Source organism: Rhineura floridana, chromosome 3, assembly GCF_030035675.1.
Source record: "Rhineura floridana isolate rRhiFlo1 chromosome 3, rRhiFlo1.hap2, whole genome shotgun sequence".
Taxonomy (NCBI): Eukaryota; Metazoa; Chordata; class Lepidosauria; order Squamata; family Rhineuridae; genus Rhineura; species Rhineura floridana.
In genome coordinates this window covers 156,840,334-156,857,976 of record NC_084482.1, presented here as the reverse complement: position 1 = coordinate 156,857,976, position 17,643 = coordinate 156,840,334, and the positions used below count along the sequence as shown (strand labels likewise).

At 40.7% G+C, this 17,643-nt stretch overlaps 1 protein-coding gene across 7 annotated transcripts in view; it reads left to right on the top strand.

Annotated features, from left to right (window-relative positions):
- Positions 1 to 17,643, top strand: part of GRIP2 (glutamate receptor interacting protein 2) — a 323,541-nt gene that overhangs the window by 268,095 nt on the left and 37,803 nt on the right. For all 7 annotated transcript variants that reach the window (XM_061618438.1, XM_061618434.1, XM_061618433.1 and 4 more), the window contains 5 exons: positions 4,139 to 4,284; positions 5,016 to 5,096; positions 12,412 to 12,475; positions 13,739 to 13,884; positions 14,554 to 14,698. In XM_061618438.1, coding sequence (XP_061474422.1) covers positions 4,139 to 4,284; positions 5,016 to 5,096; positions 12,412 to 12,475; positions 13,739 to 13,884; positions 14,554 to 14,698 — 582 coding nt within the window. The remainder of the gene's footprint in view (positions 1 to 4,138; positions 4,285 to 5,015; positions 5,097 to 12,411; positions 12,476 to 13,738; positions 13,885 to 14,553; positions 14,699 to 17,643) is intronic.

The following is a 17,643-nucleotide window of genomic DNA, read 5'->3' as shown; positions in this document are numbered from 1 at the left end:
ATCCAGTCCAAATTTTTAATTAGGATCTCCTATTTCCTCAACTTCTCAAACAAATTTGTTGCTGTGCTAGAATCTATAATCATAGAACTGGAAGAGACTTGGGGAATTGCTTTTTAATTACATTTGTATTTAATTGTATTTATACTAGCTTATTTACGTTGCATGCATTTTGTGAAGGCTTTTTGCCTGGAAAGGCAAAGTATAAATGTGTTACATCGGTGTTTTGCCTGGGTAATAAACTGAAGCTTAATCCAGACAAGACTGAAGCACAGTTAGTGGGTAGTTCTCTAGACCGGATGGATAGGTTGTGGCCTGCTCCAGATAGGGGTTACTTTTTACTCTTTCCTACTTTGAAGGAGCACGTATGTAGCCTTGGGGTACTCCTGGATCTATTACTGTCGCTTGAGGCTCAAGTGGCCTTGGTGGCCCATATCTGGGCAGGGATAGCCTACCTTCTGTTGTCTACATTCCGATAACCTCTAGGTTAGACTACTGCAGTGCAATACACATGGGGCTGCCACGAAGACAGAACTCGGTGGCCAGATTGCTGACTGGAATAGGTCAGTCCACACATATAACACCAATTCTGGCACAGCTGAACTGATTATTGATTGGTTTCCAGGCTGAATTCAAAGTGATGGTTTTCACCTATAAAGCCTTATGTGGCTTAGGACTTCAATATCTGAAGGACTGCCTCTTCCCAAATGAGCCAACGTGGCCTCATCATTGAGGCCATTCTTCATGTGCCCCCTTCAAGGAGGCTCAGTGGCTCCTTTTCAGTGGTGGCCCTATGGCTGTTGAATGTTCTCCCCAGGGAGGCATGCCTGATACCTTCTCTATCCACCTTTAGGCGCCAGGCAAAGACTTTCCTTTTCACTCAGGCCTTTGGTGTGCTGTCTTAGTCCTTTTTGTTTGGGTTTTAAATTTTGTATACTGCATACATTTACATTTGTTTTATATCGCATGTTTTTAAAATGTGTTGTATGTCATCTAGAGACCACTGGGTATTAGGTGACTAACAAATTAAATAAATAATAAGAGAGAGAGTCAGTGTAGTGTGGTTAAGAGTGTTGGACTGAGACCAGAATTCAAATCCTCACTCATGATGCTCACTAGGTGATGCAGTCATTGCCTCTCTACCTAACTTACCTCTAGGGATGTAAGAAGGTAGAGATTTCCATTCTGACCTGTATATGTTTGTTTTGCTGCAGGTCAGTTTCCACCAAATTCATCTTGCTAAATTTGTTCACCAAATACATTATTTGTTTGTTCTTTATTGTAAGTGATGTGACTTGCATCATCATCATCTTGAAAGAAATTGGTAGTATCACAGTCCCAGGGGTCACAGAAAAATGGGACAAGATGGGACTCATGTTTTCCATGAGTGTACAATAAAGGGAGAGGCAGAGTGAGGCCAAGCCAGGAAAAGAAAAGGTCCCTGGTTTCATTATTTTGAATTTATTTTTGAAGGTGAAATTGCATCTCATGCCAGTGCTTTTATTAGGAGAACAGCTGATCATGGTTTCACTTCACAAAATTTCATAAACCTGTAAGATTTGGGTGTGAAACATCCTGTTAACTCTGTTCAGTCTACTAATAAGAGATACAAAATGCTTTTGACTGAGCATATTAAAACTAACACAGAGCAAAAGGATGTTAAAAAAAAAATTCACTTCTAAGATGAAGCCTTATAACTGACTTATCAGCATTCCACAAGATGGTTAGATGATATTGCCAAGAAGCTCAGTTCAGTGGCTATCAAAAGAGCAGTTAAAGTAATGGATCCTTCACAGTCCTAGAAGGATACTTCAGAAACAACTCAAATTGAACAACTTCTGCAATTCCTCAAATACTTCTCCAGCCTTCATAATAATAGCTAGTTAGAAAGCATATATAAGAACCCTTGGGTTTAAGCCAACTGTCATTGCACAATTAGAATGACTTCCACAACTAGAATGAATGGGTTGGAGGGAAACCTAGAGCATCTTCTTAAGGAAGTAGATCCCAGACCTGGTCTGGAGATAGAGTGGGGGAGAGCCCAGTGGTTTCTGGCAGGGTCTGTAAGTGTCATCCAATAGTGTTTGCTATGTGGAGGAGTGAAGCCTGGCAGCTTTTGGTGGATCTAAGAGGTGGAGGAGTTCTGCACAAAAGCTTCTATTCAGTTAAGGTGTGCAGTTTAAGCTACTGAAGGGGAAAACCAGCCTTGCCCCCTTGCTGTGCTAGCCACTGGCCTGAAAGCACCTAAATAGATGAATAAGTCAAGCCTTTTCCCTACCCGGTTACCCCAACAACAATTTTCTATGCAGCTCTCAGACTCTCAGTGGACCTGCTGGGAGTGGAAGGAATACTTTTAAAATAACTAATAATAATAATAATAATACAGTTTGTGTATTTAGGGCAAATATTTGTACAAAAGAAACACTTCCTCAAGGTAATATGCCTGGATCTCCTGCAACTTCATTTCTTGCAGTATAGACTCTGGAAAATCCTTAAAGTTCTGAGGCTAATCTTAGACGTTTTGATGCCCCTAGGGAAAATCTTTAAATAGCACCTTCCTTTAGAGGGGAGGCCAAAGGCTCACTGCCTGGCAGTTTGGCTTTCTGTGACCAAATGGAGCCTCTCCCCAATGCACTTCTACATCTGTGGCAACCACTTATCCCCAAGTTTGCAGAGAAATCACAATGCATTAGACTTTATTAACATTATGATCATTATGGTAGGATGACTTGCACAATAATTTACTTCATTTTGTATGTGGAAAATATTGTATTTTAAATTGATTTGCTTTTTTGTAAACTTCACAAGTCAGCTCCTAATTAAAATGCATACATTGGGGTTTATTTTTGTCATTACCTATGAAAAACTTTTCCTCAAGAAATCTGTTTTATAGTGACCAATGACCCAACCTTTCTGCCCCCCCCATTTTTGTCTCTGCTCACAAATGAAAATGGTCTCACTACACTCCTCTTGACTTCTCCTGGCTTTCCTATAACATCAGGCTTTCCTGTTGCAAAGCTCATAATACAAGGCAGTTGTTGCTTTATAGCAAGTACACATCAAGGTGATACTGGGATTGTGTCTTATAATAATATTGGCTTTTCAGCATTGCTAAGCAGCATCCATGTGTATTTGGCTTCAGGATGGGAAATTACAAGGGATAAATGGTTAGCCAATTTGCTGAGACACTGAAGTGAACCCACAGACTTGCAGGATGTGATATTGCCCATATATTAATCAGAGAAGTTTGTGATATTCAATGTCATTAGTCTAGATGCCAATGTGTTCCAGCATGCTTAATGTGACTTGTGTAGCATTAGACATGGTTTCAAAGAAAGGGCACCTCTCAGTTTCTCTTACCTTTTATACAACTTTGATGGCGGTTGTAATGTAACATTTTTTGTTTTGCATGGATGTCAGGAAGATATTTAATCCAAGGATGGAAACAATTTCAATACAGGCTGGCAATATAGACTCTGGAAAGGCCTTAAGTTGCAAGGCTAATCTTAGACATTTGACGCCTCTGAGGAATATCTTTAAATTTGCAGAACACATCTTAAGATACTGTAAAACATGTCAAGATCCATGTGCAATTTTTTTTCCTGCTTTCTATTGGGACATCTCCAAGCTCTACACTGGCATGGAGATCTTTTTTCAGCCCAAGGTGCACAGTCTTTCATGGATAATCTTCTGGAGGGTCACCTACCAGTAGTGGGTGGGGCCAGAGGCAAAAGCGAGTGGAGTAATGAATATGACTCTTTTCTGGTGCAATAAGCTGTATTCCAGTCACGCACAAGTCAGACGTTTTACATACACTCATCTCTTCATCCTCCATCCATGCAAGCAAGAGGCATTATCATAGTTCAAGGACATTTTCCAACCAGGCAAAAGCACTTGAGGGTGTGGAGCAACTTGAGAGAGGAAGTGTAGCTTGGGGAGAGTCCCAAGGGCCAAATGGAGGACCATATTTAGCCTCTGGACTGAGGTTCCCCACCCGTTTGTACCATTGTATTCTGTGTTACCCATCTTTATTGCTCTTTTGAGTGGTTTCTTTGACAAAGGAGCCTGATGATCTTTTTGAGTGTTCTCACATGCACCTTTCTAGACCTCTTCCATGCTTTTCCTCCACTGTGGACTGCAGGTGTGGCCTCCTACAAGTTGGAGACAGAGTATTTTCCATCAACAGCATTGCAACAGAAGATGGGACAATGGAAGAAGCCAACCAGCTCTTGCGGGATGCAGCACTTACAAACAAGGTTGTGCTAGAGATTGAATTTGATGTGGCAGGTATGGAAACTATTATTTTGACATAATCCCAAACTCCCTTTTAATTGTGCTTCTTTGACTTCAACTGATGTCTTAAAACTACAGGATTAAGGCAGGGGGGTTAGGCGCTCATTTTGGAAGGTATGAACAGATGCCTCCATCCAAGCATCTAGTATCACTTCAATATCCTTTTGGGACAACCCAGTGAAAGCCTCAGACATAGCACCAGCAGTGATGCAACTCTCCAGTGGAGCTGAATTATGAGAGGGGCCATAGCTTAATGATAGAGCACATGCTTTGCACATTTAAGATGCCAGAATCCCTGGTGATTAGGGATGGGCAAGAATTCTACTGAATTCGGATTTAGCACTGGATATTTCAATGGTCCACATATTCTTTATCTTTGTGGAGTGATCCTGTTTGCTCTGAACTTCAGTGTCTTTCCCCGACACCGGGGAATACACCCCTTGAATACAATGTTTTTTTTTTATTTTACTTGCAGCACAGCAGTAAAGGTTTCTCTCTCTCTCTCTGTCACACCCCTGCACTTGACTAATCCAAGCTCCAGTCGGAAGGAAGCAAGACAAGGCTTGCCCATGTTAAGGCCTCGGCTTGCTGAGGAGGGAGACACTGAAAGCTGCTTTCCTCTTTTCTTTCTGAAAGGAAAACAGCCAATCTCTGCTTATTATCAATGTAAGCCATGTAACACTGCATCCTATAACTGTTCATCTGTTGGTTTCTTGGTTCTGTAGAATCTGTCATTCCCAGCAGTGGTACCTTTCATGTGAAGCTTCCCAAGAAAAGAGGTGTGGAGCTTGGGATTACCATCAGCTGTAAGTATTGCTCAGGTTGCAACTGCTAAATCAGAAGATGCATTTTACCATTTTCGTTACAGTGGAAGGACACTCCCTGTATCTGATTATCACTGGATAAGGTGCATGCACCCACAAATTGAGAACATCAGAAGTGTTGTTTCAGTGCATCCCATCTCTGAGGTTTGCCTTTCTCCAATGGTGTTGGGGTGTAGAAGCCTTTACTTGTGCAAATAGCTTCTTTTCTTGGCTGCAAGGTCAGCTTGCAAATGATGGCAAGGGGAAGGGCTTTCCCAACATTTGCAGACCAGCCCTGCTTAGTTAACAGAAAGCAGTTTCAGTAGAGCTCATCTCCAAGCTTGACAGGACAACAGTTGGTGTTTCAAACAAAATGTGTATTATCTGGATTTGGCTTGAAGTTCCTGGAAGGTAGGACCAGAAGATGGTGTTGGAGGGTTACTGCTCCCTTAGTCTGTGGCCTAGGGGGTTCCACTGGATTCTGTCTTGTTAAACAGCACAGGGAACATCTTCATGAAAGACCTGGGTGAAATCATCCAGTGATTTGCGCTGCAGTCTTCTGTTGATGACACCTAATATTATCTGTCATGTACATCTGATTTTAGGAGGTCAGCAGAAATCCTGAACTGCTTTGTTTTTTGCTTGTTAGTGGGTGGAACATCTGATTTTGGTCTGGTTGTATAGCCTGTCATGGGTGGGGGTTCATAGTTTCGGGGTGTTCCTTGACTCAGGACTCCTGTTAGATATGGTGGTGGTCAGGGGCACCTTTTCTAACTTCAGCTGGTTCCTAATGAAGTCAGACCTCAAAACAGTTATTCATGCCAAGTTACTTCCAGATTACACTTCACTAACATATGTGGTGCTTTCTCTTGAAAAGGGTTTGGAAACTGTAACTGGTAGCCATAATGTTTTTTATTTATAAACTAGGTATCCCAAAAGATAATTTCAATAAATACTAATAGATCACATTTTGATTTTCATCTGAAGTTCACATTCCTCAACCAATCAAAGCAGTCATCTTACTAGAACTACACCAGATTAGTACCTGGCTGCATCTAGTGTTGTGACCATTGTATTTAACATTCAGATTCCAGATGAGTGTAAATAAAAAAAGCTAAATAGCCATAGCTATATCACCATCTCTTGACTTGCTATAAAATGGACCCAATAGCAGTTGTCATAGGGCTTCTGTGAATATAAACATAACAATTATAAAGCACTGGAGAAACAATAATATAACTGATGATATGCTAAGTGTGGATCTGCCTAACAGTAGTGTGGTGGCAAATTCAGAAGTACAGGGTCACTTCATGATAATTGTGCCACCCACCCTCACTCGCTTGCTCTCCATCATCATCTCCACATTCCTCAGTCCTTCCTGTGTGTGCTTTCTCCCACAATAGCAGACATCCCTAGGAGCCAATCAGCATGAAAGGGGGGTGCTAACTACTGAGAAGAGTCTTTTCAGTGGCTGATTCACCTTCTTTCACTCCAATTGGTGCCAAAAAGCAGGAAAGGGCAAGGAAGCATGTCAGAAGATACTTCTCAGTGGTTAACATGCTCCCCTTTCATGCTGATTGGCTTGTAGGATGCTGGAGACATAGGGACCCAGCTGGGACCTGGCTCCCAAAAAGTAAGGAGTCTAAGACCCCTGGAACCCTGGATAACTACACCACTGCTGCCTAAGTGATCAAGGCATGTGAGAGACATGCTTTTAAATATTTAGTATCTATGGAACTAATACTTGCTGCAAAATGAATGTGCTGCATTTCACAACGAGTGGAGTCAACAACTGATCTTTTAAAATACGTTGTGTAGTACATAATATGCCTCTTCTAGCCTCAGCAGGAATTTAGCTGGTTAAACTTCAGAATAGAATTCAAATACTTTAATTAAAGCATTTGTTAAAATAGCTTCTCCAAAGATTTCTTGAGAGGATTACATATTGCAAGACTAAATTTTGTCTAATCATCATTAAAACTTCCCTTTACTATATAATTTTCACAAAATATTTTGAAATTGTAAGCAGGTCAATTCATAAGAGTTTGCTTTCAGCATCATAAAATTCTTTTTAATTTGATTTTACTTTTTTATGTGGCACACTCTACTTCAGGAGTGGCCAGAAGTTTGATCGGGATTTATGATCTCACCAAATGATTTGCAATTGATTGACAAGAATTTCTGATATCAACTTTAATTATAGCAACATCAAAAAGGCTTTTTCTTCCTAAATTACAGTGCAATCCTATACATGTCTACTTGGAAGTAAACTGCATTGACTTTGATATGATTTATTCCTAGCTAACAGCACAATCCTAACCATATTTACTCAGAAGTAAGTTCTATTGAATTCAGTGGGACTTACTCACATGTAAGTGGGGTTAGGATTGCAGTCTAAGGCTGCTGAAACCAAGCAAGCTTGGTGAGAGGAACAGCAGCATTGGGGTTTTATGTAAAAAGATTGTGGATTTACTTCTGATGCTGAAAACAATGTTAGAATTTCTGATTTTATTATTTATTTTATTTATTTAAAATATTTCTATCCCGCCCTTCTACCCTATAATAGGGCACTCAGGGCGGCTTACAAAAATAAAATCAAACAAATACATAATAAAATTGTAAACAATAAAATCACAAAAACATTAAAAGAAATTAAAATACATAAAATGCAATTAAAATCCATAAAATTATACACGCACACAAACACTCATATATAGGGAGTGGTACAAGGGTAAAATTTAATGTAGAAGGCATAAAATCATAAAATCAGTGTTAGGCTCTACCTTCAGTCCTTCCCAAAGGCTCTCCAAAACAAGATCATTTTCAGAAGTCTCTGGAAAACTATCAAGGAGGGAACAGAGCGGACTTCTTGGGGTAGGGTGTTCCAAAGCTTGGGGGCCACAGCTGAAAAAGCTCTCTCCCGCTGATCTTACTATATGGGACTGGGGAGACTTTCAATACATGTACATTGATAGCAGGGGAAATCGAATTTAACTATTAGTAATTTTCTGTCAAAAATTGCTCTATGAATTGTTTAATTCTTTATATTGCTTTAGGATTTGGAGGAGAACTTGATATGAATATCCTGCTAGAATATTTAATTTGTTAACCCTGTCTTACATTAATGAATTCTACAGAAGTTTTCTAGTAGCAGCAGCAGCAGCAGCAGTAGTAGTAATTATGCTGACTGCCCTTCTTTTATAATTGAGACCTGGAATTTATGTTGTCCTTTGCATATTTGTGTTCCCCTTCACTAAGCTATTCTTGAATTCTGTTTTTTTAAATCTTTTCCCCCTCCAACCCTTATGAGCACTTCGTTTCTGAGATGTGATTTTATAGTTGTATTAGGCTTTGTTTAATTACACATTTCCCAAATGGTGCTTTGTCCCAATCAATAGCATAAGGTGTTTTATAACTGGCGGAGTCACTGGTGCATGTAAGTTACGTGCTCAAGCTCCTCTGAGGGGAATAATTTCCCAATCCAAGTCATTATGCATCTGATTAAAAGTACAAAATGGATATGTGTTTTGAGACACTTCATCCATAATACCATAAAGCAGAAGTAGCCAAGTTCCCTGCAGATATCATGGGATCCTGTATATGAATTGGGAAAAGTGAATAAGAGAGTCTGTGTGTAGCCAAGAGCTGGTAGTCTTGAAACCTGGAATAACTCTTAAACGTCCTTTGTTGCTAAATATCATCATCAGTACAAAGGTGGTCAGCTGGCCAATTTATGAGAGAGATGTGAGGCCAATTAGTGCAATTACTGGTAAGAGTGAGATCTCTTTCTTATTGGCTGCCCTGACAACAGTAAAAGAGAACTGGGCGGAGTGGGTGATTTTTGAAATAATTCAGTAATAGGCAAAAAACCTTGAACATGGCTGATTTTTAATGAATTTCAACAGATTATGAGACAGGAAAAAGTCCAAAAGGGGGCTGGTTTCCCCTCCTCTCTTTTTAGACTTTTAACTCTCTATTCTCTCTGACTGTTTTGTGTATCACCATGAAAATTTAGAGGGTTCTTAAGCAAGCGTTTCTGAGTTCAGGACTATAAGTTTTGTAAGGTCTTGTTTTGAAATGAGCTTATGGGAAGCATCAGAATGCCATGGGGGTATTTTCAATTTAACATTGCGGAATGTGAAAAATCCACACTGGCTATAGTATACAGCCACTCTCATGGCTGTATAATATTAAGTTGGTTTGAGAATTGTTTACATTTCTGTTTTCAAAATGCCTGGTTATGCAGAAATGCTAAGAGCGTTTAATGTACAAATATACTATTGCGAGTCTTACAATACATAAGGAATAGAGTGTTCCATTGAAATGTGGTGTGTACTCAACATTTTTCCCCACAGAGAATATCTTAACTTCTAAGCCTTAAACTCAGACTCCAGTGAAACTTTGGTCAGGAACCATACATATGTAGGCCTTTTATGTATCCTGCTGGTGTAAAGAAGCTATATATAATGATTATTCTTTTTTAAAAAATTAACTTTGACTTTTCTGCAATATGAATAGTCAGCCATATATAACAAAATGATTAACTACAAATAAATTAAACTTACAATTTCACACCAGTGATTAGCCTATAGTAAGCAATTGATAGGATGGTGGATCTCTGCCACATAGGCATCTCACTGAAGTATGGTTTAGCAAGATGTGAACAAGCACGGACTGCTTTCAGGCTGATTCCCTTCTCCCTCCTTCTGTGTGGCCAGGAGGAGGAGTTTGAAGTTGGCTTCTTTTAAACTGACCATAGCATAAAAAATGGAAATGAAAGAATAACCTCAGTTTGTCAGTCTGGAAGACAAAATGAAAACAAAAGCTTTCACTCCTTCCAGCCTTGCTGGAGGAGCAGGAGGAAGGGAGTACACACACCCACAGGGCCAGCCTTGTCCCTGTCTCGCTGAACCAGTTTAGTATGAAGTCTGAATGCAGTCATCATGCTGTAAAGAATATCCTATGTCAAAAATAACTTCTAGACCCTCTCATGGTCAACCTTTCCTTTCCAACTAAGCTTGTGTTTGTAAAGTGTACTAATTGTATGTGACTAAAGCAAATTTAATTGTTACCAATTTTGTTGAAGCCTGGCCTGCAAACTCTTAATTACAATAGCTTTCCAGACCTATGTTGTTACATCTAAATTAAATATCATTAAGCCCATTTGAAAAGCATAATTCAAATTGTTTCCAGATACAAACCCACTGTAGAGATTGCTTTATTTCTTATATGATGTTTTCTTTCTTTGCACTTATTAGTAAGTAGGTTGCCCCATGCAGCAGTCATGCGTACAGTTGCAGAACAACTGTTAGCCTAGCATGCATGTCGAACTTTGATGGGAGAATTGTGGCTCGTTCCTAGAAAACTGAATGACTTGATGCCATTGCTTTCTGTGCTCTTCAACTATTCTGTAAATGCTGGGAATAACCCCATTGAACTGAGTGAGAGATTCTTCTGCGTATACCTGTATAGGATTGCAGTGTTAGTGAGGAATGCGGATGGAATATTTTACCTTAACTTCAGACTTGTCAATTTCTTCCAGCCCATCGCTCCTATCTTATAGTTGTGATTGATTGGACTGTGCATAGGTATTGACTCACTATACTTTTATATTGTTGCACACCACCCAAATTTCCAAGTTGTGCAAGACTTCCAGGGGCTCCTGCGCTTACCCAGTGTTTAGTTTCCTTGGAAAGAAGGTCAGCAGAGACTGTGGTGTCATTATGAGAAATGGTTTATTTGCACATATTCACAACCTGAGCTTAAGATGGAGGGGTTCACAGCATTAACAGTCCATCAGTTCTTGCTCTCCATTGCCCAAAGCTTTGGGGAGTTCAGACACATATAGACCTCTCTTTGTGTGTCTTTCTGGCTTCACCCCAAGACGAGACTAAAAAACACAAGCCTGTCCTTGGCTCCAGGATGGTGGGGAGGAGGGCCTCTCTCCTGGAAAGAGGTCCAAGAGCAACAGGATCTCTCTTGGCCACATCCCTTTGGATATGCAGACTGACCACTCAACAAGCCCATTAGCGCACAGGCTGGCTTGGCTAAACTATTAGCTTATGCAAAGGAAACTGGTTTGCCCAGTTTAGCAGGTCTCTCCATTGCAGACTGTATCTCTTATAGGCACACAATGGTAAGCTAGAAGGGGTCTCACAAATATTCCACCTCTACAATATTATTCAATAGAGGTGAGCTTGTACAAGTAAGAAGAAGAAAGCCATGAGATAGATCTGAGAAGCTTTGAAATAGTTTCTTGCTGTCTCTCTATATACTATTTCTGTTGTGAGAATGCTCTGCATTCAGAAGCTTGTATAATATGATGAACTTAGTGTTTGTTTTAAGCAGATATTGGATATAGTGATCTGCCAGCAATCAGATGTGACTAAGAAAGATAATGAAGTGCTTCCTGGAAAGAAGCCATACTCTTGGATTCCCTCTATGGTCCTCTATGCCAGGATTGGGAAACCTCAATCCAAGAGTCAGACTGCAGCCCAGGCCTCTCTGTCTGGCCCTCAGGCCTCTCTCCAGGCCACATCCCCAAACAGTCCTGTTGCACACCCTCCTTGAGTGGCTTTGTCTGTCTGGAATGTGCCTTTGAGCTGTGATAGTACCTCTTGCTTGCCTAGACAGTGGACAGTGTGTGTGGATATGTAAGTAGAAATCTCTGGATTTTGTGTGGCTAGAACCTAGATTACTGTACAAAGATAAGCGTTGCATGTGTTGCTCTATCCACTTTTGTCTCTGGCCACGCCCACTTTTGTCTCTGGCCACGCCCACCTCTAGTATGCAGTCTCTGAAAGGTTGCCCACTAGGGGAAGTGGCCATTGGACTGAAAAATGCCTGCTCTACAGGTATAGCATCTTGTTGCATGCCTAGCACTTGGAACCTCACAGAGATCTGGTCCCCTTTATACAGTCAGTTCTGCCTAGAACCTGTCATCTATCATCCGTGTGGATGTTTGTCCACTGTGACTCAAGTTCACCAAGTTGAGCGTCTTGGCTGAGTTGGGATAACATCACACTGCCTCACATTGTTGTCATCAACATGGTATAATAAGACACCAGAGAGTAATCTTTTTGGGAAGAAGGATATAAAAATGTGCTCTTCTTAAAGTGCCTATCAATGCTGTGCTTAATGAATTTTAGGCTTCGCATTAGGAATTCTCAGTATAAACCTTTCATTAAATTTTGAATTGCAAAGGCCACTGTAATCTAATGCCTCCTACTTTGTAAAGTTTATGTAATGCAATGCTAAAGATTATCCTATGGATGCTAGAGGGATTGAATTTTGACTGTGTGTATCGCTTTCATAACAGCAAGCAGAAAGTCTGGGGAGCCTTTAATTATCTCTGATATTAAGAAGGGGAGTGTAGCACACAGGTGAGTGAAGCATCTGATTTTTCCACTTATAAATCTTATTCGCTAATTAAGTAGAAATGTGTCAAATGGTGTTGAACCCAGTAAATACATATGAAGCTACCTTCTATTGATTCAGACTATTGAGCCACCTGGAGCAACACTGTCTACCCTGACTTGCTCTAAGAACATAAGAAGAATGGGTAAAGGGAAAGTCAATGTCAGTGATAAAAAGAGTAAACATGAGAAGAACTCTGGTGGATCAGACCAATGGCCCATCTAGTCTAGCATCCTGTTCTCACAGTGGCCGACACAATCTCAGTGCAACAGCAGGGGTCTTTCCCAAACCTGCCTCCTGAGATCTTTTCAGCTGGAGATGCTGGGGATTGAACTGGGGCCTTCTTCATGCAAAGCATATGTTCTGTCACTGAGCTGTGGTTTCCTCTCAGATATCAAGACCAATGAGCTATACCTCCTAACATTTTCCCCTTGTTTTGAAGTGTACATATGTTTGCATATTCTCCTCCTATGCATCTTTAGGCTTGCTGATGTGATTTGTAAGGTGTGTCTAGGACTGACATTTGCTTTTTGGCCTCAGTATTGGCCAAAGTACAGTATAGTACTCAGTACTACTTAGAGTACAGTGTTGGCTTTAATAAATTAGTATTTTGTAAGGATACTGACTCAAGGGATCCGCCCTTAAGCCTACTTTATTCCAGTATAAGCAGTATTGTCAGTAATAACTTATTGCTTAAAAGAAGAACACAAAACATTAAGAGTTTGCTGTCTGAGTATGTTAGTTCTCGTCTATATTCTTGTGATATCTCTAAATGATGTGCTACTAGTGGGCAAGGAAGCCAATAACAGTACGTCCCTGTGTCCTTTTGTGGTGTATGGAGAAAACTGAAAAAAGAGAAATGTTTTCTTGACACCAGCATTCTTTGTGTTTACTTTTGACTAGAGACCAAGGTATGATGTGAAATGTTTGGATTTTCTCACTTATTTAAAGTGCCCAGTGTGAAATGTTAAAGCACTACCTAACTTTCCACCAGTTGGGGAAATACCTACTAAAGATGTATTCTCAGGCTGGATTTTAGTTATTTGACCCTGTTGCCAGGCAGAAATATTTATTTCCCACCTTGTGTTTTCAGTCATTATCCTGAACAAATTATCTTCTACAGAAGAGTTGTCATACTGCCAACAGTATTGCAACAGTTCTTGAAAAGAACAAAGCATACAACTATCTGGAATGTGTTATACACAGAAATGTTTTTCCTTTGCACACAGGACTGGCACCTTGGAGCCCGGAGACAAGCTATTAGCCATTGATAATATCCGACTCGACAATTGCTCAATGGAGGATGCAGTGCAGATCTTAAAGCAGTGTGAAGAACTTGTCAAATTGAAGATCAGGAAGGATGAGGATAATTCTGGTACAAAAACACTGAAAACACTGCTACCAGGCCATATTTTAAAAATTATCCAATACAATCATAAGGCTGGCAGGCAAACTGAGAACCATTACATTCAGTTAATTAGTGTTTACATGTGCCTATGTATATGTATGTTTGTGGGTGCACATGCGCGCACACAAGTTCCTACAAGTATATTCAAAGGCTTAAATGTTACTTAGCATTTTGTTAGGAAATATTTTGAGCTTTGATGCCTACTTGGATGATTTCTTATTATTAAATAACAGTTTATAAACTGAACAGAGTATCCAGTATATATGGCTTTGCACAAACAAATCAGTATTAGTTCAAACAAAATATTCCAGCTCAAACAGTCATGTATGATCTTGTACTGTCAAATTCTAATAGATAACAAACATACTCCATTTTTGAAAACATGTATACCCACCTGTTTAACCTTCCCTTATTGGAATGAAATTAGTAAGCTTAATTAAACACAAGATGTCCTGGATTCTTGATAGCCATTGAAAACTTTGGGTACGTGCTAGTGGCCTTTAAGAGATAAATGATCACTTTCCAATCTTCTTTGGAGGTTACCATTTTAGCTTTATCTTCTGTATGATTAGTGAATTATCCAGAATTCTAGGATGATTTCTGTACTCAGAATCCTCCTTTCTTTTCTCTTAACAGATGAACAAGAAACAACAGGTGCTATCATCTACACAGTGGAGCTAAAGAGGTATGGTGGCCCCTTAGGAATAACTATTTCAGGAACAGAGGAGCCTTTTGACCCAATCGTCATTTCAGGCTTGACAAAACGAGGGCTGGCAGAAAGGTGAGCTACAATTTGCATTCTAATGGTGATACTATAGGCATAAAGCACTGGGAAGCTCTCCTGCTTGTATGTCCCATTGAATTAAAATGAACCTGCTAAAGAGCACAGGTAATCTTTCTGTACCACCATGTTGCTGTATACATACAGAAAGAGAGGAGAGAAACCTTTGCTGCACATAGTCTTGAGAGAAGGTGCTAGAGCTCTGTGTATGTTGAAGGGATATAACCTTTTCTGAGCTCTCAAAAGGCAGTCTTGTGTTCCTTGGGGGAAATGTGAAACTTCCTCCAGGTAGCATATTCAGTGCTATTATGATTGCAGTTGTGAATATAGTTGTGCACGTTCATGGGCAATTGCATTTTAGATTTTGGTGTATGCACCTGCTACAAACAAGGAACCTGTCGTAAGCCAGGCAGACGGGAAGGGGCTGGTCAAAGGCGAGTCAGAAGATGAGGACTTGGACTGGGAGCCTGGGTGGGGGATGACAGCGGGGTGAACTCACAGGATGCCCCAACCCCCGTCTCAGACGGTACAGTTTCCCCCACTTCTGACTTCCCTGCAGAATCACCACCTAGTTCATTGCACACCTCCAGCGGGACATCCTACCCACCCCTGGGACACAGCCAGACATGTCAGACATCTCCCCGCCTAGCCCTGCCCAGTTTCCCATGTAAAAACTGCCTGTTAGAAGCCCCCCTCCATCAGAGGAGCAGCTGGAGATCAAACCACCTTAACCCCGCGTGCAGAGGCCCCAGAGGCAGGAAGTTAAAAAGTCGGAGCTGAGGAGAAGCCTCCATGTGCTCACACAATCCAAGCCTACTTAAGCTGGCTCGGGGGAACCCAGTTGCTGAGTCAATGTCTTAGTGCCACATTAGCATGCTTAGTCAGTGTTAGCTGAGGGCCAAAGTGTTGGCGTGTGTGCGTTGTTGCGTGAAACAGCATACATTACGTTGGAGTTAAGTTGAGCAAGAAACTTCTTCAGAGCATTTAAATCATGTAAGAGTCTTTATTAAGACATTAAGGCTTTTCAGCAGTTTCCCCCCCCTCTAGCTCTACAGCACATCTCTCTCCAAAAGCAAAAGTAAGACAGCCTCTCAGTTCAGAGGCATGATGCAGAAGACCAGCCTCACAGATCAGAGGCATAAATCAGAAGACACAACTTACAGACTCTGTTAGAACTTTCCCAGTCTATCAGATGGTTACCATAGCAACGGCCTTGACAGCCCTTTCCCAGACTGGGCTAAGACATAACTCCCCCTAGTTACTGTTTTGCAGACTTGATGGAAAACTACTAGGCCTCATGCCAACAAGCCCCCCTTTTTCCCATCATGTCTGTCAATTACAAAGAAATCTCAACAATACATCTCCACAATACATAGTCATACAGTAATACATTTCTACAATACCTCTTGCAATACATTTCAGTACATTGCATCATACATTTTCAGTTCAGTACAGTTCAGAATTACAGCTCAGTACAGTTCAAAACTTTATTCACTCAAACTTTGGTTGAACACATGTCAAATAAAGTGTCTCAGGATCCATTTCTACAACTTTATTCATTCCAGGACTTGTTATTAATCCCACGGTAAATCTTTCAGGAGGTTTGCCTAAATTTGCTCTTGTAGAGCGTCTTAAAGGAACCAGAGCTTCGGCTCTCTCTGCCCCCCCATTTGTGCTTGTACTTGGCACCGCGTGCCCAGGATCTTCCATTTCCTCAGCTTTTCGTTTCTTTGATCTGCATTTTGCACAAATGAGCTCATTCAAAGTATCTCTGAGAGGTATTTGTGTACCTTCCACTTTAATGTCAAGGTTTGGCTTAAATGTCTGTAATTGTGTTCATGTTTGTGTGTCATCTGTTCCTGTAAGAATAACTGTCTGCCTTTGATCCCAAGGCTTTTCTGAGACTTTAATGCTTCTGCTCAGAATTAACTGCTGTGTTTCTGGACACCAAACTCTGAAATATGCATTCTGAAATCCCAAAACAAATCCTTGCTGTGCTCTGGGCGCAAGCTTGCCCCTCTTTTTTCCCTGTGGAATGTGGATCCAGCACCTTGCCCCGAATTTTTGAATGTGTTCTATTTTAGGCTTTCTGCCAGTGAGTTTCTCATAAGGAGACATTCCAAGAGCACTGTGTAATACCCTGTTGTGAATATAATTCTCATAAAGAATTGCTTCTGCCCAGAAGGAATTCTCTAAACTGCAATCCATCAGCATAGCTTTCATTGCTTCCTGAAGCACCCTGTTTTTGTTCTCTGCAACCCCGGTGGAAGGTTTAAGTGCTATTTTCTTACTTGCCAGCACTTCATGCAATGCTTTACCCATGAATTCTTCTCCCTGGCCTGAGTGTATAGCCCCCACCGTGATGCCATGTTGAGTTTCGATTCTCTTAATGAACAGTTTCAGCTTCTGCTCAGCTTCACTTTTATGCTTTAACAGAAAAACATGACAAAATCTTGAAAAATCATCTACCAGTACCATGAAGAATTTCGCACCTCCTCGTGAAGGATTTATTGGCCCTGATAAATCAACATGAACTAGCTGGTAGGGAGCTGTTGTGGTTCTCTCAGCCTCCCGGTTTATTGGTGCAATAGTCATTTTAGCTTTATTACAAGCATCACAATCCATTAACTGTCCACAATCTCTTAAATGCATGTTTTCACTGTGCAAAGGGGTTTTCTTAATCATGTCAAGGTTTGCATGCCCCAGCCTTTGATGCCATTCATGGATGCAGCCCTGATGTACCTGTGCCTCAGCGCTTAGCACAGCACACCCTGCTTGACTGCTCTTTATTACAAACTGTGAATCATTCAGGCTTCCCTGCAAACACACTTGATCTCCCCTCATTATAAAACATTGGTCTTTGTGAAACAAAATTGAATAATTACAACTCACCAGTTTGATCACTGACAAAATATTATGAGCCAATTCAGGAACAAATAAACAAT